Genomic DNA, 25,204 nt, shown 5'->3' on the forward strand with positions numbered 1-25,204 from the left:
CCGGTGTCGTCCTTTTGTCGACAGACCTGCTGGTGGGTTAACTGGCTTCTGGGAAAACTGTCCCCGGTGTGAGTGTGTGTTTGTGTGTCCTGCAATGGACCGGCGTCCCGTCCAGGGTGTACCCCGCCTTGCGTGTGTTGCTCGCTGGGATAGGCTGCTGCTCCCCCGCGAGTTAGAAGAAGCAGTTAGGAAATTAATGGATGGAATTTGGAATGATTTCCTGGAAGTTTATGGGAAAACCATTCCTGAGAGCATGGAATAACAGACTTTTCCACTCTTAAAACAATGGCGTGTGCTTGTACTGTGAGGCTGTAGTATTGGCGGCGTCCAGGACCAGCGCTAGTGCTGTACGTCTGCTGGATCCCCTGTCTTCCCTGTCCTAGACGGAGGCGGGAGTACCTGCGGATGGACGTGGCCGCGCTGCTGTCCGAGATGGGGATCGACTCCAACCAGCTGATGCCCCGGCGCCCCGGCTCTGGAGACCACCTGACCGAGCCCGAGCAGGGCTTCCCGGCCGCGGCCAGCTACCTGCCCCTGGAGGTGTGGTCCGCTCTTCCCCCTCGGGGGTGTCCAGTCTGAGCGCGCTGACCCTCGCCCCGCTCTCGCGCTGGCCCGCCCAGAGTGCGAGAGGGGGCGCCCCCTGCTGCGAGACCGCTGCATTGCGGTGTGTCAGATTCTGACACATCACTTGCGCTGGAGGCAGTTCTCAGAGAAGGCTGGCGGGCTCTGCTGCCAGTGCATGTCCCTGCCTTTCCTCCAGAGCAGGCCTCGAAGAGCGCGGGATTACAAAACTGGGAGAAAAGATTTCAAAGTTATTGGATCTGTTCCCAGTGCTGAAGGTTTTCTCAATGACCAGAAAAGCACCCTTTTTCAAAAGTCCAGCAAGAATAACTGGAAACTGTCTCTCTGTGGTGGTCCTAGCTAGTCTTTCTAAGGGCATCGGAGTAATTCGTTTTTATACAGTTTGCACCTTTATAATTTTTCTTTTCCAACTGTTTGTTGCACCTCTGTTTTGAGGTTTGTTTGTTTGTTTTTTCCGTCCAGCTGTTAACAGCTTCTGTACAGTAGCTCCACTGAGTGTTAAGTCACCTGGTGTGAGACGAGATGTCACAGTGCTGTCTCGCTTGGGCCAACAGGTGTTTGATGACGAGGAGTTCGACTGCCGGACGCCTGGAGAGTGGCTGTCCTTGGGCTATGAGCCGGGATCACCTGACCGAAAACCCATCCCAGCAAAAGCCCTTCTCCCTGATGACGACCTCCTCGGACACGGTACTGCTGGTGTTTTTTGCACAAATGCGGGAGGGAGGTCAGATCCTAATCTCTCCGATGTCTCGCCTCCTAGACATTCCTCTATGCGTCTCTCTCGCACCCCTCCTGCTGCCACATCTGCACCCCTGGAGCAGCTCCCTGGCTCATTCCTTGTGAGTGGTACTGCAGCTACTGCTACAGCTCCTGCTGTGACTACTGCAGCTACAGCTACTACTCAGCTGTAAAAATGTAGTTTTTCATAGAAAGTAGGGAGGGAGGTCAGATCCTAATCTCTCCCACATCTCGCCTCCTGGACTTCCCTCTGTGTGTCTCTCTCGCACCCCTCCTACTGCCCCATCAGAACCCCTGTAGCAGCTCCCTGGCTCATTCTTCACGAAAGAGAGTGGGTTGATCCAGGCTGCAGTTCTCTCAGCTAGGAGAGTTACACCAGGACTCCTCTCATACATTACATCTCTAATGTTGCACTTTGAAACTCCCCCGCCTCCTGCATTGAAGTCTGGGTCGCCCCCTGACCCGATGACAGACAGACAACAGCCGTCGCCTCCTAAATCAAGATGTGCAAAGGCTGGGTTTAAGGAAGAAGGGTTTTAGAAGTGCCGTCGTGTTCTAAGCCTGAACTAGGTCCGGGGTCACCACAGGCAAGCTTGAGGACTGCTCAAAATTTAGGGTGACTAAAATAGAGTTAACGATGTGAGCAGATCTCAAGTCTCTCTGGGGTCTTTCTCTGAGGCCTATCACTGTCCCCGCCTGCAATGGGACACCATGCTATCCATAATGACACTGATTTCACTATGCCATTTATCAGAAAAAAATACAGCAGGAGAAGCAGACCAGTGGAGGTTATACAGAAACACTGATGCAAATGAGTATGTTCTTTACGGCGATAGATAGGAGCGCTTTTCACATTTAAATGTTCTGTGACATTAAAAAGCCAGATACTGTATCAACACACACCTTCTTTTATTTTCTATACAGCTTAGTAACATCTTACGTTCCGACATCTAGCCTGTATTTAAAGTGTATTGCAACAAAAATGGAGCTGTACCTCTGCCACGTTTGTGAGCCTCGCTTGCTGTTGCAGAGGACCCGAAGAGCGCCGCCCTGCTGTACTCCTGGCAGACTGTGGGCGTCCTGGATTACGCCCCCGGCCAGAAGCTGTACCTGGTGCACAAGGCCGACCCTGGCGGCCGGGTGAGGGACAGCGAGGGGAGGCCCGTCCTCAACGGAGGCAAGTGCTGACCCCCCCCCTCCACTGCTGTGCAGGACCAGGCTCCGGCCCCTCCCCTCTCCTGCTTCGTCGACGTGTTTGTTCCACACCAGGCCCTTCCGTTCACGTGGCTGCCCGCTGCCCACCTGTGCTGAGTCCTGAGTCCTCTTTTGATTCGAACACCTTCCAAATCTCTTAAAAAGCCTACACGCAGTCAGCTGCATCCTACAAGGGTAACAGCTGTGATGCCCCTGCAGGAGCGGAGACAGGAGTTATTTTGGCTCCGGAGCCGATCGATCCTCTCGTTCATGTGGGAAAACAGGCGTGGAAAAAAAAAAAGAAATCGATTTATTATTTTCTTTTCGGATAGGCATGGTTAGGAAAAATCATCATGAGATGAGAGTGAAAAAGCACAGCACGTTTCGCACTGGAACAGTGATTTTTATGGAAAGCGGGGCCTCCTTGTTTTCTGCGTATCATGTGAACCTCTCTTTCCCCCTGCGTGTCTCTCCCCCGCCCTGCAGGAGCTGGACTCCTGCTGCCCTGCCAGTACTGGGTGCCCAGGATCAGGCTGGCGTTCTGTGCCGAAGACCCGCGCACCTTCGCCCGCCGCGTGCTCACTGCCCAGCGGGCGCGGGAGAGGACAGAGGGGCTGCTGCTGTACCACCTGTCCATCGACTGCATGCCGGTGGAGGGGCAGCCCCCCATCAGCAGCAGCACCCTGGAGAAGATCAAGCAGTGGGCCCTGTCCACGCCCGGCCTGCGGAAGCAGCTGTAAGACAGCGCCGTCCTCTTTCCTGGGTCTAAATTCAGCAGTCATTCCCAGTTTGCAGCTGCACCTTCCCTGCACCCCCTTGACGCCCCGTCTCCCTGCAGGCTGCGGGACTGCGCGGAGCGGCTGGAGAAGGAGATCGCGCTGGAGTTCGATCGCACCATGAACCGGATCTGCTTCGACAGGGTGGTGGCCTCCAACCCGCAGGACTTCTGCGACATCACTCTGCCCGAGCCGGAGAGGGAGGTGGTGCCGGACAGGGGTGAGGCCGGCTGGAGCCCGAGACAGGAGGGGGCACGGGGGAGGGTGCAAGCATGGGGTGGGCACGTGGCCTGTCCTGGTCAGGTCATGCTTTTCGAAGAGCCAAGCTATGGAGAGCCGTCCTGGAAGGACCTGGGCTCTTGCTGTGTGGTGTTAACTGCCCCTTCTCCATTATTGGAAATTAATAATTGTGTATTGTGTATTGATTGTGTATGATTGTCAGAATGTATGTTTATATATATATATATGTTTTTAATTTTATGAATGTAGTTATAATAATGGGCAAGTAGGCCCATAGTGCATGGTCATCTGCAGTACCAGCACCAGAGCTACAATGCACTAGCCTGTAGGGTGCAAGAAATCTGAATGAATACTAGTGTTATTATATTTTGTGTAGAAGGGGGGAAAAAGTGTATCCTAATTCTGGAAAAAATATATATATTGTTCTTATTTTTTTGTAAAATTGATCACCTCAGCTCAGTCCAGTGATGTTGTACCAACACAGGTGAGATTAGGACAGTATGAACTGCACATGTTGCCCCCAGAAAAGCATGTTTCCTTCCTGAGTTATAGAGCTCGCAGAAGAGCTGGTACCACGGGTGTCCTGGGAATACTCCCTGATGTTCTCTGTTCCTTATCCAGCCCTGATGCTGCTGCATGGGGAATCGTGGTTGTGGCTGTGACTGGCAGTGTCCGGACCACAGGCCACCACTCTAAATGAGCACTCACTGGCCCGTCTTGCAGTACCATATAGACGCCAACCTGAGGAGCACTGGGATTTAAGCCCTGACTAAACCTTTAAACTCTGCCTAGGCTTCGTGGAGGTCCCTGACTACCCGTTTGCCAAGCAGCAGAGAGCGTTTGCCTTCAACTCCCTGCTGACGAAGCCCGAGGTGATTGAGGCCCTGTCCAAGGTGCAGGCTGAGTGCAACAGGGTGGTGGCCATGCGCCTGTTCCACGTCAACCTGACCAAGACTGTCCGGCTGAAGGAGTTTGAGCTGACCCAGTCCCAGGTGTACTCTCAGGTACCGGTGCGGGGTGGGGTTACACCTCTTTTTACTGTCTGTTGTCGTGACACAGGGAAGCCCTGCCCAGAGCTGTTCGGCACCTGTCCTTTCCAGTGCTCTCACCTGCAGTGCAATAAAGCTGCACCTCACACTGCTGAATACTGTAGATCTGGCTAACTGTCAGTAAAATAATCCAGGAGTTGACTGAAGCGGTTGTGTCAGTAATGCACAGAGATACACCCATCCCTTTCCAAACCGCTTTATCCAGTTCAGGGTCGCAGGAGAGCTGGAGCCCATCCCAGCGATCAACAGGTGCAAGGACAGGACGCCAGGCCGTCACAGGGCACACAGACACACTCACACTCACACCAGGGCCAATTTTCCAAGAACTCAATCAACTCGCCGGCATGTCTTTGGACTGTGGGAGGAAACCGGATCACCTGGAATAATCCCACAGGAACACGGGGAGAACATACAAGCTCCACACAGACAGCACCCCAGGATTGAAACCCAGGGCCCCAGCACTGCGAGGCAGCGATGCTGACCCCTGAGCCGCTGTGCCGCCCGCAGTGAATTTATGACTTCACGGTACTTCACGCTGTCTTGAGCTCAGTCAACCCCAGCAAACAGGTTGTCGGAGTGTCTGAGACGATAGATAGATAGATAGATAGATAGATAGATAGATACTTTATTGATCCCGTGAGGGAAATTGCAGTGCAACAGCAGCTTAACACACACAACACAGCCACAGTGTAACGAATTATATACTAATAGTACAATACATACAATACAATACAAGAGTTACTCACAGTCCGGACACACAAGAGGAAACTAGAACAGAACAGTACACAGAAAATCGTATCACACGTATGAATATAAATATAGATGTAACCATAGATATAAATATAAATATAAATGTATTGCACAGGTCCCTGGCATATATTGCACAAAAGTGGTTGTAAACGGGATAAGGACAGAGCTGTGTGTGGAAGTGTCCAGGTGTCTGTCCTCGCAGGTGCAGCTGTTCCTGAGGGACACCTGGGTGACCACGCTGTGCAACGCGGTGCGCGCCAGCCTGCGCGACGTGGGCAAGGGCTGGTTCAGCCTGGCCGAGCGGCGCTGGGAGGTGTACCGGCTCTCCAAGCTGTGCCGCCTGATGGAGCGCCTGCGCTTCCGCCTGCAGGACTCCCTGCGCTTCCTGGTGCAGGACTCGCTGGTCAGCTTCGCCCAGCTGCTGCTGGACGCCTGCCACAGCGTGCTGCCGTGCCCGGAGGACATGGCCTGGGGCGCTGACCTCGTCAACAGCCCCTACAAGTAGGGTCGTCATCCCTGTCCGCCTGCTGCTCTGCCCTCCTGTGTTACTTGTGCTTTGCTGCTTTTCCCTTCCTCCTGTGTGATGATAGTGATGATGAAGATTATTATTATTGCCGCACAACAGTTGGTGGAATTTGCTTGTGGCACTGCAAAATAAAACGAATAAAACAGATACAGTAGACACCACCTGCACTATCCAACGATTACAATTGGAAATCACAAGCAGAACACAGCCAGATACAGTGCATGCTGTACGTAAACATTCACCTTCAGCCAACAGAATTACAACACAGATGCTCAAGGGGGGCTAAACAGCTGAAAGGGGGAAAGTTCAAAGTTTGAGTGGCACTGGGAAAGAAGCTGAGGTTGCAGCAGATGCTCCTTGAGAGGATCGATTCGAAGTGTTTTCCCTGGAGGGGGAGCTGAAAAAGACTATGAGCAGGATGAGAGGGGTCTGAGATAATCTTGTCAGCATGCCTGGAGGTATGGCTTGTGTAAAAGGGTGAAATTTCAGGGTGTTCGCAGCCTGTTATTTGTCAGGTTCTGGCCACGAGTCTTTCGGGTCCTCCTTCCGAGTAGCTGTCCAGATTGCCATGCAAAACAAAACAGTGACGGATGATCTGTAAAACTGAAAGAAGTTGCTGGTTTATTCTGCTTTTCTGAAGTTGCCCGAGATGGTCATTAACGATAACTCAGTGATGGTCTGATGACATCATGGTCATCGTTAATGATCCCGGGTGATTAATTTATTTAATTCCAGAATTGCTATCTGCATTAATTTATCAAGAACAAATCTGGAATTGGTCCATCTTCCGTCAGCCCCCCAGGGATGACTCGTGCGTGGCTAGAGTGCCCCCTGTAGGTAACAAGCGGTGGTGGACATAGGCTGCACGATGAGCACAAAAGCACCAAAGCTGTTTCCTTGATCCTGCTCACCCCAGGATGGGATCCCGGGAGGCCGGACTCGATTTGTTTGGGAAGCACCATTTTCCCAGGTTCTTGACCTCTGAGGTCAGCCTCCCACTGAGGAGCTCTAAGTACCCCCCACTATCACTTCTCCTGGATGGCCAAACCACATGTTAGCAGATACCAACACATACAGTCCTTTATCTCATGATAACTGTTAAAATACAGGCCATTTCACAGTAAAGGGTGCTCATTTTCTAATGGCTGGAAACTCCACTTCCATTATTTTCTCCAGACCAAGAAAGAAACCTCTGTTCCTCCTGGACCTCGTCCTGGATCAGTCCGGAGTCCACTACAGCACTCCTCTGGAGGACTTTGAGATGTCCGTCCTTAACCTGTTTGACAAGGGGATCCTGGCCACTCACAACGTGCCCCAGCTGGAGAAGGTCTGTGTCCCCTCTGTGCTGCCGCACTGCCCCACCAGCAGAGCCGAAGCTGACATTTTCCGCGTGTCCCCCGAGGCTTGAGAGAGATGTCGGTGACAGCACTAACCCTAACCCTCCCTTCCCCCTCTTCCTCCCCCTCCCAGTTTGTGCTGAAGGACCTGTTCATCAGCGGCACGCCCCTGCTGGAGTCCGTGGGGCTGTGGGAGCCTGCGGTGTCCGAGCTGCGGGAGAGCGTCTGCGCGGCGCTGCGCCAGGCGGCCGTGCCCCTGCGGGCCTACGCCCGCGAGTACGAGCGGCACCTCGAGCTGCACAACACCGACGTGGAGGCCTTCCTGCGGTACGGCCTTTTCACTGGAGTCCCTACGAAAATCCTGTTTGCTATCATTTCGAAAAACAAAGATATTAAGATACTAGAAACACATGTGGGTAATAACGCTCAACCCCCCCCAAAAAAATGACACAACAGAACCCGAAAATGTGACACAATAATCAGGTCCTGCATTTCAGTTAGGAAATAGTACTCGTATGTGCAGCATGGTGACACCGTGGTCAGCACTGCTGCCTCGCAGCGCTGGGGTCCTGGGTTCAGTTACAGACCCGGGGTGCTGTCTGTGTGGAGTTTGCGTGTTATCCCCTTGTTTGCATGGACTTCCTTCAGGTGCTCCTGTTTCCTCCCGCCGTCTGAAGACTTACTGGTGGGTTGATTGGCTTCTGGTAATCTTGTACCTGGGTGAGTGTGAGTGTGTGTGTGAGCCCTGCAGTGGACTGGCATCTTGCGCGCAGTGTAAGCTGCCTTGTGCCTGTTCGTTGCTGGAGGTCTCCACGACCCAGAATTTGAAAGAGTGGTTAGAAAATGGATGGTATTTGGATGTTTTGGCTCCCTTTTGTTTCATCAGAGCATTAAAACAGGTACGAAATAGAGTGTCCCACACTCCTGCCACCCTTTGTGTAAAGAAGTGTCCCCTGTTCTTGGTTTTAAATACACTTCCCCATGTGAGCAGGTGACCTCAGAGGTAGTGGTCCTCTCTGGTCCTCGGTGAGCTGCCGTTTCTTCTTGCTGTGCGCATCGCTCTGCCTGATGCGTGCTTGTCCCCCCCTGCCTGCAGGGAGCACAGCCCGCCCAGCATGAGCCTGCAGGAGGTGAAACGGGAGGTGGAGCTGCACCTGCGGGAGAAGGAGCTCCTGGACCACTCGCTGCCCGTCTCCATCGTCATCGGGCCCTTCCTGGTCAGCGTGGAGGCCGTGCGCCAGAGCCTCTCCAAGAAGCGCAGGGCCCTGGCCAACGCCGTGCTGGACCAGCTGGCCAAGAAGCTGCGCAGGCAGGTGGACGAGGCGAGTACCTTGCTTGTGGACGAGGTGCGGGAACCCTGTCCCTTCTGCCCTGTCTACAGTGCTGATGTGACACCTGCCTTACCTCCTTCAGCTCAGACCACGGTCTGAGTGACGAAGAAGGTCACACAGGCGTTGGGAGGACCGTGGTTCAGACTGGCAGCTCGGGGCCTCGGTTCTGCTCTTTCCTGCAGGACAGGCAAATGGCCGCTTTGTGTTTTCATGTGCAGATGAAATAAACAGAGAGGCGCCCAGGCGAGAGGCCAGCTCTGTTGCAAGACCCCTGGGGACCTTTCGCTCAGCTGGAGCCCGAGAACCTCAGGTGAACAGGTGTGCTGGCTTCTCATTGACGTGAGGCTGGGCCGTGCTGTGCTGTGTGTTCCAGGCCTGCGAGGAGTGCAGGGCCATCAGCAGGAAGCTGGGCGAGAAGGCCAACAGCATCGAGGAGCTGACGGACCACCGCGAGTGGATGAAGCAGATTCCTGAGCAGCTCAAGGCGCACGAGGTAGGTCTGCCTGTATCCACCCTTGGGGAGTCTCTTCATTTCCCCGCTTATAATGAATACAATCAGGTACTTTACTCTTCTTTACCACAGCACACCTGACACATTCCCTGCCCAGCTGCACCTTTGTCAATAAGCAACCCAGGTGCAGTTCAAGAGACCTTTACCCACAGTTAGGGCTTAAGACGAAGGAGCACACAGAGATCCCCAGACTAAGTGCACGCTTGCTTATGTCACCCCGGACTCCATTTCAGTGTAGTTTAAAAAGAGATCCTTATGCCCTGCATTCTTGTCCGCTTCCATTTCCCCACTTGAATACATCTGTGCTGCTGTTTCTCCTTTCTGTTCCTCAGGAGCTCATATCCAAAGCCATGGTCGACTACGAGCTCATCGACGAGTTCTTTTACAGTCTTTCCACTGACGACTTCAACGCCAAGTGAGTGCGGAACCGATCTTCCCGTCTTGCTTTTCACGCCTCACGTGCTGAACCACGAGTAGAACATTCCCAGAGGGGTAAATCAGAATGTGGTGCAGATCCTGCCAATCTTGCAAAGGGCAGGAAGGTTCCTGGAGTTGTTCAGAATAAATACTGTTTGTTCAAAGATCCCGATGCAGGGGCTTCAAAAGCCATGGCTGCACAGCTTGTTCCACACTCCCACCGCCCTTTGTGTAAAGACGGGCCTCCTGTCCTGAATGGAGGATCTCATTGAGGGGTTTCTTGAAATAAGCCTGGGTATCAGCTTCAACAATATAGCTGCGCAGCTTGTTTCACGCTCCCCCCATCCTTTGTGTAAAGAAGTGCCTCCTGTCCTGAATGGAGGATCTCATCTTCCTTGCAAGAAGCCAGGGTGGTTGGAGAGCCTGTTCTAGACTTGTTTCACACATAACCAAGCTAGCCAGTTCAGAGGTGCTAAGGAAGAATTAAAACACCGACCCGACCGGCTGCTTCTCTCGTAAGTGCGGGTAAAGATGGGGATTTGCGTTGCTCACGTGCAGGTGGACAGCGGTGGGCTGGCCCAGTAAGATCCTGACCCAGATGGAGTCCGTGGTGGTGCAGCACGAGGAGGAGGAGGAGCGCTTCCACAAAATCCAGCAGGTGGACCAGAACAGCTTCCAGGAGAGACTGGACACGCTGCAGGTGAGCCCGACTGCAGTGGACCCACAGCAGCTGCGCGCCTGAACTGCGCCGTCACACCTAACGCCCTTTACAAGCACAGCGTCTCAGTGTCTCCAGGCTCTGTGGAGCGCTCTCTACAGGAAGCACTATTTCAGTGCATGGTGACCACCTACCCAGCAGGGCTGCTGTGCATTGACACAGTTGGGCTGTAGTACAGGACTGTAAGTCTTTCAGTATTACGTATGTTACCACACTCCTGCCCTCGCTTGAATCCCAAATCCTGGGGGGGTGTACAAAGTATTTTGAATTGAGCTGACTTTCTGCTGACAGTGCACAATCATTCCTGAGTAGGGCTTGTCACCGACTGGGTGCCGCTGAGGTGTGGAAGGCCACACCCGTTCTCAGCGACAGGTGCACTCCCATACTCTGTGAGCAGAGCTCTGACGAGCCGCAGTGGCGTCTTCCTTGCAGATGGTGGTGGCGGGGTTCTTGGCCTACACGGACATGGGGCGGGCGCACGAAGTCGCCAATGAGGCCCGGCGCGTCAGCAAGCAGCTGAAGGAGTCGCAGCAGATGGCGCAGGTCTACAACAACAGGGAGCGTCTCTTTGGCATGCCTGTCACCAACGTGAGTCCCGCCTGCCGCACGGTACAGAACCCCCACTGACAGGCCTCCCCAGACAATTCTCCCCTCAACATCATCCCATGTGCTGTTGCTGGCACGACGACAAGACTGCAGCATCCTGGTTTTTAAATCTGTTGTCATCAGTGAAAGTAATTGGCTTAATCAGGAGTTGCCATCATACAGTTTGGACTGTGGGAATGGCTATCTGAGTGCAGCCTCCTGCATGTCCTGTCTGCCCTGCGCAGTACGACAAGCTGCAGAAGCTGGTGAAGGACTTCCAGCCCTTCCAGGACCTGTGGGTCACGACCTCAGACTGGCTGCACTGCCACGAGGGCTGGCTGACCGACCCCCTGAACACTGTCGACGCTGAGCAGCTGGAGAAGAACGTCAACGAGGCCTTCAAGACCATGCACAAGTGTGTCAAGCAGTTCAAGGACGTCCCGGGTGAGTGTGGCCACAGCTCCCACAGACAGCAGCCTTTCTCCACAGCTCCCACAGCTCTCACAGCTCCCACAGACTGCTGCCTTTCTCCACAGCTCCCTACAGCTCCCACAGACTGCAGCCTTTCTCCACATATCCCTACAGCTCCCACAGACTGTAGCCTTTCTCCACAGCTCCCTACAGCTCCCACAGACTGCAGCCTTTCTCCACAGCTCCCTACAGCTCCCACAGACAGCAGCCTTTCTCCACCGCTCCCTGTTCTTGTACTCATAGGTGCTTAACGCTGTACCTCTCTCTCACTGTCTGTGTGCAGGCTGCCTGGACATTGCACTGGTGGTGCGTGGGAAGATCGAGGAATTCAAGCCATACATCCCTCTGATCCAGGGACTGCGAAACCCAGGGATGCGGAACCGGCACTGGGAGCTGCTCTCCGAGCGGATCCAGATGAACGTGAAGCCCAAGGCCAACCTGACTTTTGCCCGCTGCTTGGAGCTGCAGCTACAGGACCACATCCACGAGATCGCCAAGGTCGCAGAGGTCGCAGGGAAGGAGTTCGCCATCGAGCAGGTGAGAGCAGGTGTTACAGAGAGAGAAGAGAGGGGGAGGGGGTGTGGGGAGCAGGAGAGGTAGGGAGGGATAGAGAAGAATGGAGACTGTGAGAGAGAGAGAGAGGATGGGGAGAGGTAGAGGGTGGAGGAGAGGGAGAAAGGGATAGAGAGGAATAGAGAGCGGAGGAGAGGAACAGAGACGGAAAGAGAGTGGAAGTCAGGGACAGAAAGAGGGAGAGAGGAAGGGACAGATAGAGAAGAATGGAGACTGTGAGAAAGAAAGGGGGATATGGAAGGATAGAAAGTCAAACAGAGGGACAAGAGACAGGGAGAAAAGTAAAAGCAGAGGAATACAGAGAAGTGGAGAAGGATGAACAGGGGTAGAAATTGGATAGTACTGAGTATTGTCCTTCATATTAACAGAGTGGGTTCATAAGATATTACTCCATTGGTAGCTTACATTCTCATTTTCTAAAATGAATTGAATTCAAAGTTGCCTTGTGAGAGTCCAGTCCACTTTTTTATAGCCTTGGATCGTTAGATCCTTTCAGAAAATATTAATGCCGACGTTGGAACGCTCCTCCCTCTGTCTGCCTCTCCCAGGCCCTGGACAAGATGGAGCGAGAGTGGTCCACCGTGGCCTTTGAGGTCCTGCCCTACAAGGAGACGGGAACGTTCATCCTGAAGAGCCCGGACGAGGCGTCGCAGCTCCTGGACGACCACATCGTGATGACCCAGAGCATGTCCTTCTCGCCCTTCAAGAAGCCCTTCGAGGAGCGGATCAGCACCTGGGAAAGCAAGCTGCGCATGACGCAGGTACGGCAAAGCGACTGCGGCGCCGCAGTGGAGGATCCAGGTCGACTGCTTGTTTAGCTATGGCTTGAATCTGCAGCTCGTCCAAGCGCATGTGGCCCTGTCAGCCATTTCAGTGTGCTTCAAACGCACGTGCAGGGAGACACACACCAGGCCTTTGAAATACAGCAAATATGTCCGAATACCTTTCCGACACTGAGCCTTCGTGTATCGTCACCGTGCACGGCCTGTTGTAGAATGCTGTTGAGTGCACCCTGAGGGCGCAGGTGGTATTCCAGTGCTCTTAATGCACATGGCCTTGCCATGGCATAGCTGTGTCCCGAATCGGACCCGACCCGACCCGACCCGTCTCTCTCCCTGCCCAGGACGTGCTGGAGGAGTGGCTGACCTGCCAGCGCTCCTGGCTCTACCTGGAGCCCATCTTCAGCTCCGAAGACATCAACCGGCAGCTCCCCGTGGAGGGCAAGCGCTACCAGACCATGGAGAGGACCTGGCGCAAGGTCATGAAGAGCGCCCACGACAACACGCAGGTGGGGTCCCGGGCGGTCCCACACAGCGGGACTGTGGGCTAACCGCAGGTCTGCTTCCTGAATGACAGGTTTAATCAGTATCGACGCCACTCTCTCTTCACGTGTACAGTATATTTATCTTTGTAAATGTTTGTCCACACGTTTTCTGCTGAAGGCTTGAGCGGAGAGATGAGATTTATTTATTTTTAAAAATGCTGAACGATGATACATCATTTTCAGCTCCACTCAGACGATGAGAGCAAGGCCTTGTTTATCTGTTTGGGCTGCATTCTGTGACCTGTTTGTGGAGCGAGACTCATCCCTGTCCCCTGTCTCCCTTGTTTCCCCGTCTCCCTGTCCTCTCTGTCCCCCCTGTCCCCCCTCTCCACTGTCTCCCTGCCCCCCTGCCCTCCTTTCTTCCCTGCCCCCCTGTACCCCAGGTGATCGACCTGTGTCCTGACCCTCGCCTCCTGGAGAGCCTGAGGGAGTGTAACAAGCTGCTGGAGCTGGTGCAGAAGGGCCTGAGCGACTACCTGGAGACCAAGAGAGGGGGTTTCCCCAGGTGCGCCCCTCACTGGACACCCCTACACCCACACCCACACCCTGCAGCTGATCCACACCCACACCCACACCCTACAGCTGATCCACTCCACACCCACACCCTGCAGCTGATCCACTCCACACCCTGCAGCTAATCCACTCCACACACCATGTCCATTTAGGATGTATTGAATTTGAAATTGAAACTGAAATTTGGTGTCATTTCCAGTCCTGTGAGAAAGCTCGGTGAATGAGTGACAGACGAGAGTGCCTCTTCTTGTATTTTCACACAGATTCTACTTCCTGTCCGACGACGAGCTGCTGGAGATCCTGTCCCAGACGAAGGACCCCACAGCTGTGCAGCCCCATCTCCGAAAGTGCTTCGAGAACATCGCACGGGTACCAGCTCCCCGCCTTCCTCCCTGCCCTGTCCCTCCTCTCCCTAGCACAGCCTCGTCTCCCTTCACAGCCCTGACCCCCCTGCCTGGGCCGAGGGGGGCGCAGGCCTGCAGGTGTGATGGGGAGCCCCGCTCCTCCGTGAAGGTCCATTTCAGTCAATAATTCATTCAATTAAATCGTTAGCAGCTGAGACAGAAGAAAAACCCACAAGACCCTGCCTTAATCCAGGACCAGGAATGAGAGAATGATGCTTATTGATTTCGATTATCCTCTCCACCTGCTGTAGTTCATACCCTCACCTTCGTCTTCTGTCTCCGCAGCAGCACACGAACTCAGGGCTGCACCCCAGGCACCCCGCTTTCTGCCCCCCGTCTCTCACTGCTGCTCTGTCGTCCCGCAGCTGCAGTTCCAGCCCGACCTGCAGATCACCCACATGTACTCCGGCGAGGGCGAGGAGGTGCGGCTGTGTGCGCCGGTCTGCCCCTCGGGGAACGTGGAGGACTGGCTGCTGGAGGTGGAGAGGTCCATGAGGGCCAGCCTGCGGGACCACATCGACAGAGCCCTGCGGGAGTACCCCCAGGTCTGGCCCCGCTGCCAGAGAACCCCCACAGAAACCACAGCCGCCCGAGACACGTCTCGGTCATCGCCGCAGCCTGTCTTGGCTATCCCAGTAAAACTGTAATATTGCAGGACAGACAGCCAGATCACAAGTGAGAGGAGTCCTGTCTAGTTCATTTATTTTCAGGGAGCTAACGTGCCTCTGAATTTCTTAGCTTTGATGCGGCTTAGTAGTCATTCCACTGACACAGCAGCATCTACTTTGTTCTACCTTGTTCAGTGCGTGAATGAGCTGCTGAAATTGTGTGTAATTAGAATGGCTAATTCATGGAAATTTTCTAGCCACACAGAAGGCAAAGCCATGACCAGGACGGTCCATCACTTGAAAGTCCTTGTGTTATGTTTCGTGTCTGTCTTGCCTGGTTCCCCCTAGAAAGCGCGCACAGAGTGGGTGCTGAGCTGGCCGGGACAGGTGGTCATCGCTGGCTGCCAGACCTTCTGGACGACCGAGGTGTCAGAGTCTCTAGAACAGGGAGACCTGGCCGAGAGGCTGTACCCTCAGCTGCAGGCCCAGGTAAGCCTGCCGGCTCTCTGTGTACATCTGTCTGTCTTTGAAGTCTTCCGTCCCGGCGCCTGTGAGTGTGCAGGGCTGCCAGCGAGAGCTGCATCGCTCCTCCGGACAGCTGCCCAGCACAGCAGCTGGCTGGACAAGAGCGTGGCCTCATTCCCCGGCTGTTTCTAGGGGCATAGCGGTCAGCGCTTAGCTCTTACTGGGGACATAAAGACGCGTGTCGCGTGTCCACGGATGATGGCCGCAGTGCGTCTGGGCGCGTCTGTTTGTCACGCAGCTCGGCGACCTGGTGGCCCTGGTGCGGGGCCGGCTGTCCCGGATGCAGCGCGCCGTGCTCTCGGCGCTCATCGTCATCGAGGTCCACGCCAAGGACGTGGCGGCCCGGCTGGTGGAGGAGGGCGTGAAGAGCGTCAGCGACTTCGAGTGGATCAGCCAGCTCAGGTCAGAGGTCACCCGCCCCCCCGGCCCCTCGCACAGGCTTCACGCTTCCTTACTTAGCTGCTCGTCACCCTTGCCTCCGGCTTTCAATTGCAAACTGGTTTTTCAGATTACTCGTCTCTTTGAACTTTGTCTTGCCTTTAACCTCCTGAGTAAGCAGCTTTCACTGGAACACTCCTAACGAGCGGCGCTGGCTTCTCTGTCACGCAAAAATGTCTTCATGTGATTTTGCAACATGGACCTTCTCATCACAGGATAACAAGCCATGTGTTTACGAATCATCGACCGTAAAGGGATTCCCCCACATGGCCATGCTTTTATTACTAGCTCTGTAGCGATGACAGGGTCTCCAGAGCTGGCTGAGCCCCTGTCATGTGGACGCGACCCCTGGAAGATATCCTGGAAATCTGTCGCTCAGCACGGGCAAAAGACTGAAGGCAGTTTGCGCCCAGCAGCAGTCAGGCCTAGTAAGAGAGTGATCTGCGTTTTCAGGTACTACTGGGCCAGGGATGACCTGTACATCCGCGCGGTGAACGCCGAGTTCCTGTACGGGTACGAGTACCTGGGCAACACCGGCCGGCTGGTCATCACTCCGCTGACCGACAGGTACGGCTCGCCGGTCACCTGACCCCCGCTGTGAGATGGGCGGCCTGCTAGCGTGGCGACCACGGCTGCTGACTCGTCCCCTGTCGTGGCGTCTCTGTCCGTGACACGAACACACTCTCTGTTCGGACGTACCTGTCCGCCTCACGCAGGGCTGGAGGGAGGGAGACAAGCGGGGGGGACGGGGCAGAGGGTTCAAATGAACGTGTGGGTAGAGACAGAGATGAGGAGAGAGGGAAGAAGGGGGGGGGGGGGATAGAGACGTTGGATGGGAGACATGTCTTGACTGCCCCCTCTCCCGTCAGATGCTACCTGACGCTAACGGGAGCCCTGCACCTGAAGTTTGGGGGGGCTCCTGCAGGCCCTGCAGGGACAGGCAAGACCGAGACCACCAAGGACCTGGGCAAAGCACTGGCCATCCAGACCGTGGTCTTCAACTGCTCCGACCAGCTGGACTTCATGGCCATGGGCAAGTTCCTGAAGGGCCTGGCCAGGTGAGAGTGGTGCAGCACAGGGTCACAGGGTCACGGGGTCACGGGGTCAAGCTGAAGTGGAGGTTTTGAGTGTCTCATAGGAGTACCTTTACACACACTCACAATCACACACATACCTGCCCACATTCACTTTTTCACACACAACATCACACACAGGCATACACGCGCACACTCACAGTCACACACTCATACCACACTTACTTGCGTGATGAAACACACAGATTTAAGAAAACAAACACACTCCCCCAAGATATTTCTAGTACAAATGAGAAGCAGGTTGTTGTATATTTCATGAAAAGACAAAGTTATTGAACAGGTTTAGAAAAAGTGAGGGTGCGTGGCAGGTATGCGTGTCTTATGACCACTGAATTAAGAGTTTTTCATGTTCCCTTTGCGGAGTCAGTTTCTGAGTCCCACTGGGCTGAGTGGCCTGCTCTTGTCATTGCCCACAGGGTGATACAGCTCACCCTGGCACATCTTCAGTTTTCCCTGGGTTTAACCATCCTTCTGACTGTGCCAGCTTTTCCTGCTGTATGTGTCAGCCTTTACGTCGTTCCCCAGCGCTCCGGCCCCCCGGCCCGGTGTTGCTGTTGTCACTGTGCGTTTGCCGCGGTCGACTGTAAGGGCGCCCTGTGCTGTTGTTCCAGCTCTGGGGCCTGGGCGTGTTTCGACGAGTTTAACCGCATCGACGTGGAGGTGCTGTCAGTGGTGGCTCAGCAGATCACCACCATTCAGAAAGCACAGCAACAGAGGGTGAGGCCACCGGCTCTGACCACTGTGCCCACTCCATGAGACCGGTCTGACCATAACTCCTGACCACCACGCCCACTCTTACACTCTTACTGTAACGCCTGAACACTTTGCCCGGTCGGTGAGACCAGCCTGACCATAACTCCCACTCTAACAGGGAGAGAATCCAGTCTGGCCATCACCCTTAAACCGACTCTTTCAGTGCCAGACCTCAGTAAGGAGTCAGTAATCTCCAGTCAGGCAGGCAGCTGGGGAAACTGGGAGGCTGGAACCCAGGGGCACAGGAGCACAGGCATGTATCAGTGAGAACTAGAGAATGAGCAGACAGGACCCTGACTCACCAATGACAAAGAATGGCTGCCTTTTAATGTATGTAGTGATTTTATTAAATGTGCTGTATATCAGGATTCCTGGATGATCTAAATATGATGATTATGGGACATATTTAGTATTCTGCTACAAGTAGGAAACTGAAAATTGCTTAATTGACCAAATGACGTGCTAAATTATTAGTTGTCAGTTAGACCATAGGAAATTGGCAATTAAGAGCAACAGGAAAACTTGTTGGGCTGTGACTCTCCTACGCTTGAGGTGGGCGCTCATCATACAGAATGCACTAAAGCCACAGAGCCACACCAGACAGGAACTCACACCTCACGCTGTGTGTGTAAATTGTGTGTGTGTGTGTGCACGCAGGCCAGCAGGTTTGTGTTTGAAGGAGCGGAGATCCCTCTGGTGCCCTCCTGCGCTGTCTTCATCACCATGAACCCAGGCTACGCCGGCCGCACCGAGCTGCCTGACAACCTCAAGGTGACTCAATCACTACGTTAATTTTAATAATAATAACCGTTACCGTTTTCAACGAATCCACCATTTGCCGTAGTGCACCATATATGTTACAAAATAAGATGCTTTATACGAGCGATTCTGAGTGATTTATAAGAGTGGTGGGCTGGAACCACCTAGGATGTCTGTTTTCCAATTTGTTTGGGTGTGTCTGATCCCGTTGTTCCCTGGATTTCTTCTCCCCTGTGGTCCAGGCCCTCTTCCGGCCGGTGGCCATGATGGTGCCAGACTACGCCATGATTGCGGAGATTTCCCTCTACTCCTTTGGCTTCAGTGACGCCAAGGTCCTGTCCAAGAAGATCACCACCACCTTCAAACTGTCCTCCGAGCAGCTCAGCTCCCAGGTCTGTGGTTTATAGGCCGGTGGTCTCAGTCAGCCGTCAGTTCGTCATCACTCAGTACATTCTCTCTGTAACATGTCACTCAGTTCATTCTCTCTGTAACATGTCAGTCAGATCATTATCACTGTAACATGTCAGTCAGTTTATTATCCTCGTAAAGGTCATTTTCAGTCAGTTCATTATCACTGTAATGAGTGAAATCAGGCTTTGTAGTTGCAATAGATCCCAGCATGCAAAAATTCCCAGGTCGGCTTTGGGCTTTAGCTTTTTCCGGAAAAAAAAAACCTCAGTGAAAGGCTTCAGTTTTTAATGTCAATGAAATGGGCGAAGAAGTTCTGACCATCTACAAGATGTTCCCTGCTGCAGTCCGCTCCCCCGCCACTGCTCAGCCTCTGTCTGTGCTGTGTGACGGCACTGTCGCGCCTGTGGTCCAGTCACGCCATCAGCTGTGCTGTAGCAGCTCTGAGCCCCACCCTGAGGATCTGTTCCAAGTCATTGGTGTGTCTCCCAAACACAACAAAATAAGATCCGCGCAGCCACAGAGCGTACAGACACTTTCCTGCACGCTGGAAAAGCTACGGCCCCAGGGGAATCTCCCACAATTCCACTCGTGCTGCAAATCCCCACACAAACTTGCAAAGCTTTTCTTGCCTTAAATGCACAGGAGTTACTGCTGCCGCGTGTCACTCCAGCTCAAATCCGCCAGACTCCACCATCTCAGGCTCCTCTTGGCATCGTCCGCACAGCGTTGTGCTCCAGAGCTGCCTTGCAGAGCCTGCAGCAGCGTGACAGCGCCCTCCGGTGTGTGTCCGTCTGTGACTGCCTGTTCGCACCCTGGCAGAGGTGACACACCACATCCTGTACAGGACTGGCCATGTCACAGGGCTGCGAAGGGATTCAATCGCACGGCTGGCATTACAGTATTCCTGCAGTCTTCGAGTTTAAATTTACGCACCAATGGTAAAAATAATTCCATCTGAAGTAGGTACCCGCACTGTGCACAAACACACTCAGCAGTAAATATGTGTTTTCCCAGTTTTACCCATGTAAAATCAAGAGCCGCAGGCTTAGGTGAACGCACTGGGGATGTCTGTGTGCACACAGGATCACTACGACTTCGGGATGAGAGCGGTGAAGACGGTCATCTCTGCGGCTGGAAACCTCAAGAGAGAGAATCCCGCCATGAACGAGGTGAGCTGCTCAGAGCGCAACAGGTATTGCTTCCCCACTCGAGTCCCCCAGCCCAGCGTGCTGTCTCACGTTTCTCTGTGCAAGTATTCAGACTCGATTTCCTGAAACCCTTGAAGCCCTGTGCTTGAACACACCTGCCTTGTTCAATACACCTTTCGACACCAAAGAAGGTAAGGCCTCACAGCCGTGTTGCAGCAGCCAGCATAGTAGTCAAATACAACACCTTCCCCTGCAGGACTTTAACCACGTGACGGATCAATGCAGGGTTTTAAGGTTGCAGATTTGCTGTACGTACTAGAACCCTGCATCATTAATTAGTTAAATCACTAGAACATCTGCCTGGTAATGTTCATGTAGAATTGGTATCGAAAACGTACAGTCTGACACAGAACGGCTGTCACACTTAATAGATTGTTCAGTTGGCATTGTTTCAGCTACAGGTGCCACCTTGATGCTATGACTGTAATTAAATAGCTGAGGCCTGTGCAGAAGTGAAATTGAAGGGGATCAGTATTTGACGGTAGACTGTGCCGCGTCCCTGCAGGAGCTGATCTGTCTCCGCGCGATCCGCGACGTCAACGTGCCGAAGTTCCTCCAGGACGACCTCAAGCTCTTCAACGGCATCGTGTCCGACCTCTTCCCCAAGATCAAGGAGGAGCCCATCGACTACGGCATCCTGGAGGAGTCGATCCGCAACGTCTGCTTCAAGAGCTGCCTCAAGGACGTGGATGGTGAGCCGGAGTGCTGTGCCACGGTGGGGGGGTGGGTCGCTGAGCTCAGAGGGGGTGCCCAGGTTGTCCCAGGAGTCACAGGAGCCAGGGAGTCCATAGCTACCTAAAGCCTACCCCACAATGGGCCTGCTCAGTGAGTTGTGGGGTTTGACGAGTAATGGCCACATTCACTGATTCGGAACGGCCCAGGCTTGTGTGGATGGCACATGGACCTCTGCTATGGTCATTTCTGAGGGGGCGTCCAGGGGTGTCAAAAGTAAGCTAATCAAGGTCTAGAAGGTGGTAGCCTGCATGGTTTACTGCATGAATAAAGAACAAGATTATCTGAGAAAGTAGTGACTAAGACTGTAGAAACTATCGCTTTTCCCAGTGCGTCCTGAGGAGGCTTTGCATGGATGCGTGATCTCTTCCAAATGAGGGCCTGTTGAGAACCAACACAACTCTGCCTTGCTGACTTGAATGTGAGGGAGTTGGGCTGTGAGTTCGTTTGCTCATGTCTGCGCTGTTCTCACCCTGCAGGCTACATAATGAAGTGCATTCAGCTCTACGAGACCACTGTGGTGCGTCACGGGCTGATGCTGGTGGGGCCCTCGGGGTCTGGAAAAACCAAGGTATTGTAATTAAGGCTGTAAAAACACCGGTCAGTCGGTTTAGCAATCCTGCTCTTCTGCTTCCTACTCTTGTTGGCAACCGCAGCACCCACAGGGAGTGTCCCTCCAGCCTCAATGAACAAAGATTAACTAAGTGATTGGAGGTCTCTATTGGCATTTGAAAAATCTGATATTTCACAGGTGAGAGACAAGGCCCTGCGCTGTTCTCTCTTGTTTTGCAAACTCAGTCCTGCATTCAAAAGTCTGGGGGTTTAGTTTAACACCTCGCGCGTGGCTGTGGGTATGCTCTACTGAGCGCCCAGCTGACACCATGCCTCCCCGCCTCGCAGTGCTACGAGATCCTGGGGGCAGCGATGACGGCGCTGAAGGGGCAGCCCTCCGTCAGTGGGGGGACATACGAGGCTGTGCAGACCTATGTCCTGAACCCCAAATCCATCACCATGGGGCAGCTGTACGGAGAGTTCGACCTGCTGACCCACGAGTGGTGAGAGGCCACACCACATTGCGAATAGATGAACTGTTCAAGATACACTGTAAGGGTCACGGCTTGCCCACACAACCTTCTCTCCCGCCGACCCCCAGGACGGACGGGATCCTGTCGTCTCTGATCCGGGTGGGAGCGGTGGCGATGGACCAGGAGAAGAAGTGGTACATGTTTGACGGGCCGGTGGACGCCGTGTGGATCGAGAACATGAACACGGTGCTGGACGACAACAAGAAGCTGTGCCTGAGCTCGGGGGAGATCATCAAGCTGGCAGACGTGAGTGGGGTTCCCCGGGGCTCCCCGTTCTGCTGGGGCTCCCAGTCATGTGTCACAATGACAAAGAGTAAACCTAAGGAAGTTGAAATGAACAGATTCATGCTGTACTGTAGCAGTGGTGTGTTTATGATTCTGTTAGGTGGCGTAGCAGTTTAGACTGGATTTATCTATGTGTGTTGAACTTATCCAAGTCTGTGTATATGGGTGTGTGTGTCCTGCAAATCTATCCATGCCTGTATCTGTCCTGAGTATATTTATCTATCTATGTGTGTTCTGGATCTACAGCTTGTTTGTGTCTGTGTGTTCCCTGGGTTTATGTGTGTGTTTTTGTATATCCTGGATTGGCGTGTGTGTCTTGGATCTTTCCGTGTTTGTGTCCTGGGTCTTGTGTCTGCCCCTGTGTGTGTGTATGTTCTGGTCACTCTGTGTGTGTGCAGTGATCATGTACTGTATGTGTCCAGGTGATGACCATGATGTCCAAGTGTGTCCTGTGTGTGACCAGTTGATGACCATGATGTCCAAGTGTGTCCTGTGTGTGTCCAGTTGATGGTCATGATGTTCCGGTGTGTCCTGTGTGTGTGTGTCCAGGTGATGAGCATGATGTCCAAGTATGTCCTGTGTGTGTCCAGTTGATGGTCATGATGTTCCGGTGTGTCCTGTGTGTGTGTGTCCAGGTGATGACCATGATGTTCGAGGTGCAGGACCTGGCCGTAGCGTCTCCAGCCACAGTGTCGCGCTGCGGGATGGTGTATCTGGAGCCCAGCATCCTGGGCCTGACCCCCTTCACCGAGTGCTGGCTGCGCACCCTGCCCCTGCCCGTTCAGCCCTTCAGCCAGCAGCTGGCCTCTCTCTTCGACAGGTTCCTCCAGGTACCGACCCCTCACCCCGTCAGCCTCTCCAGGACAGGACAGGATTACAGGGCTGCCCTGGAAGTGGAGGAATTGAACTCATTAAGGAGCCTCACCTTCTCTGAAAGAGCTGCACATTCTCTACGGCGGATGATATTGTATTATTACTGTGCCCAACTTGACATTAACTGTATATCAGTTATGCAGTCCGAGAAGATTATGACTGAAATAAAGTGCTTAGATTTTTATTAATTTAATAATCCAAGATTGGGTATATTTATGGACTGATAGAACTCTTACAGGTCATTTATAGGTATCAGTTTTCTCAAGCTGGCTGGTGTCCGGGTCCCGTCTCGTTGAACGGTCCCAGAAATGCAGTGGTGGGTGCTGTGGGCACGCAGGGGCCGCTGTCAGACAGGGGGCTAGGGACTAACTCTGCCCCGTCCGCAGGACTCCATCGCCTTCGTCCGCCAGTCCGTGACCGAGGTCATCGCGTCTATGGACAGCAACCTGGCCTTCAGCCTGCTCAAGCTGCTGGACTGCTTCTTCCAGCCCTTCATTCAGAAGGAGGTAAAGACCCGGGTCAGAAGAGCTTCTGCTGAGCGCGTGTGTATGCTTACCATGTTAACCCACATCCTGCCCAGCAGTTTGGATGGTCCAGGCTTCTTGTAGCTATAAATGCAGCACTTGAGCAAGAGCTAAACTCCATGTAGGCAGTTCCTCCCAGAATCGATGTCTCTGTGCCGTTCTCGTTGCTGGGATTGTATCGCATCTTTTTTTCAAAGTTGGAGCTTCTGCTGTGTGCCTCCCCAGTCTGGAAGCGCTGAGCTGATAAGCCTCCACCAGTGGGAAACGACAAGTTCCTGCCAGCAGTGCCCTGACAGTGGGCAGCGAGTCACATCTTTCAATTTAAGTAACACGATAAAATGGCCCAAGGGTCCTTCTGATTTCAGTTACAGAAAGCTCACCGCAACCATCTAGGCGTCAGAGAATTGATCTCATCAGCCTTGACAGAGTCTGCGGTGTCACAGTGGGTTTGTTGCTGTTGTCAGACAGGCAACACAAGCCACAGCTACGTCCTCCCGCCTCCAGTATCATGCCTGTCGGCTGTCTGTCCCGCAGGGGGAGAGGCTGCCCTCCCAGGAGAAGCTGTCCCGCCTTGGGGAGCTGATCGAACCCTGGTTCATCTTCTCCCTGGTGTGGAGCGTGGGGGCCACTGGGGACGCGCAGAGCTGCCGGCGTTTCAGCTCCTGGCTCAGGGACAAGATGAGAGTGGAGAAGGTGAGAGTGAGCCCAGAGCTCTTTCCGCCAGCCCGTCCATCAGCCAGAGGGCTTGAGGCTGTACAGCGCCCGGTATGCAGGAAACAGTTCCCAGACTGTCTGCCCCTGCCTATTCAGATCTTCCTCACCCTGATCTGTGGGACTGGACTGAGTTCGTTTTATGTTTGATCCCGGCTCAGGTCTTAGTCACCAGTTCACAAGCTGCATTTACTGACATACATCATATCTGAATCTGCCTACTGAGCCTTTCGAGATTGTTTTCTTGCTTAAAACATAAGTGACATGAAGTATGAAACACCGTATGAGCTGAATCCCTTTCTAAGAAGACCTGTTTTGTGATTCACCGGGTTATTGATTCATCTAAGTCACTGAGAGAACAGAAGGAGGGAAAAGCAGCAGACACTGGGGTCATTACGCCCTAGATGTACTTTCACAAGAGAGCTCACACCCTTCCTTCCAAACCAAGGTACTCTACTCATTCATTCATTTAGATTTACTAAGTACTGCTCCTGAGGCTGTGAACATATACCGGTGATATTCTGAGCTGGAAGAAGAACTTGTCTTTTAGTAGTTTTACTGTAGATTGAATGAATTTGGTAAAAAGGGCTTCACATGGTTTTATCTTAACGCAGGGTAATTTAACAAAGTGAAACCACACTTAGGCTAATTCTGGTGGGAAATCAGGTTGAACATAGGAAAGCATTTGAAAAGTAAAGTTCATGTACTGTACAATTAAAGTTTAGGGGGTGTTTGGTTTTTCCCCTATAGGTCCAGCTGTGCTTCCCTGAGGAGGGCCTGGTCTATGACTACCGGCTGGATGACGCTGGGATCAGTAACGTGGCTGAGGAGGAGGAGGAGGAGAAGTCAGGGAGGAAAGTGAGTCTTTCTTACTCAGTAAAGACACTCAGCTCCCGCTGATCCTAAGTGTGCCTCAGCTCAGCTGAAATAAAAAAACATTAAATCAGACTTTATTTTACCTTTATTTACACATTGTAACACACAGCCGGCAAATGAAAAACAGGAGCTCAAACATTGCAAAAAGAAATTACAAATGAAAACATTTTTTTGCTTTACAACATCAAACAGTAACCAGGAATTTTTCATGTGGTCCACTTTCACTTAGTTTTTTAACCCTAACAGAAGCAGATCTTCACAGCCAACAATGAGAATTTGTGGG

At 53.2% G+C, this 25,204-nt stretch overlaps 1 protein-coding gene across 1 annotated transcript in view; it reads left to right on the forward strand.

Moving 5' to 3' along the window:
* dnah1 (dynein, axonemal, heavy chain 1) overlaps positions 1-25,204 on the forward strand; it is a 60,810-nt gene that overhangs the window by 3,522 nt on the left and 32,084 nt on the right. Inside the window, exons 5-41 of the mRNA XM_088637167.1 lie at positions 384-540; positions 1,137-1,269; positions 2,351-2,497; positions 3,001-3,250; positions 3,353-3,510; positions 4,323-4,534; positions 5,532-5,830; positions 7,032-7,182; positions 7,326-7,519; positions 8,289-8,514; positions 8,897-9,016; positions 9,367-9,449; positions 10,010-10,151; positions 10,602-10,757; positions 11,000-11,198; positions 11,509-11,762; positions 12,347-12,559; positions 12,922-13,086; positions 13,506-13,627; positions 13,899-14,004; positions 14,405-14,584; positions 14,996-15,136; positions 15,411-15,574; positions 16,064-16,177; positions 16,480-16,668; positions 17,316-17,421; positions 18,115-18,228; positions 18,459-18,608; positions 19,710-19,796; positions 20,341-20,527; positions 21,047-21,138; positions 21,468-21,622; positions 21,721-21,898; positions 22,573-22,767; positions 23,197-23,316; positions 23,869-24,027; positions 24,796-24,903. Coding sequence (XP_088493293.1) covers positions 384-540; positions 1,137-1,269; positions 2,351-2,497; positions 3,001-3,250; positions 3,353-3,510; positions 4,323-4,534; positions 5,532-5,830; positions 7,032-7,182; positions 7,326-7,519; positions 8,289-8,514; positions 8,897-9,016; positions 9,367-9,449; positions 10,010-10,151; positions 10,602-10,757; positions 11,000-11,198; positions 11,509-11,762; positions 12,347-12,559; positions 12,922-13,086; positions 13,506-13,627; positions 13,899-14,004; positions 14,405-14,584; positions 14,996-15,136; positions 15,411-15,574; positions 16,064-16,177; positions 16,480-16,668; positions 17,316-17,421; positions 18,115-18,228; positions 18,459-18,608; positions 19,710-19,796; positions 20,341-20,527; positions 21,047-21,138; positions 21,468-21,622; positions 21,721-21,898; positions 22,573-22,767; positions 23,197-23,316; positions 23,869-24,027; positions 24,796-24,903 — 5,926 coding nt within the window. The remainder of the gene's footprint in view (positions 1-383; positions 541-1,136; positions 1,270-2,350; positions 2,498-3,000; positions 3,251-3,352; positions 3,511-4,322; positions 4,535-5,531; positions 5,831-7,031; positions 7,183-7,325; positions 7,520-8,288; positions 8,515-8,896; positions 9,017-9,366; positions 9,450-10,009; positions 10,152-10,601; positions 10,758-10,999; positions 11,199-11,508; positions 11,763-12,346; positions 12,560-12,921; positions 13,087-13,505; positions 13,628-13,898; positions 14,005-14,404; positions 14,585-14,995; positions 15,137-15,410; positions 15,575-16,063; positions 16,178-16,479; positions 16,669-17,315; positions 17,422-18,114; positions 18,229-18,458; positions 18,609-19,709; positions 19,797-20,340; positions 20,528-21,046; positions 21,139-21,467; positions 21,623-21,720; positions 21,899-22,572; positions 22,768-23,196; positions 23,317-23,868; positions 24,028-24,795; positions 24,904-25,204) is intronic.

This window comes from Lepisosteus platostomus, chromosome 6, assembly GCF_059453375.1.
Source record: "Lepisosteus platostomus isolate fLepPlt1 chromosome 6, fLepPlt1.hap1, whole genome shotgun sequence".
NCBI lineage: Eukaryota > Metazoa > Chordata > Actinopteri > Semionotiformes > Lepisosteidae > Lepisosteus > Lepisosteus platostomus.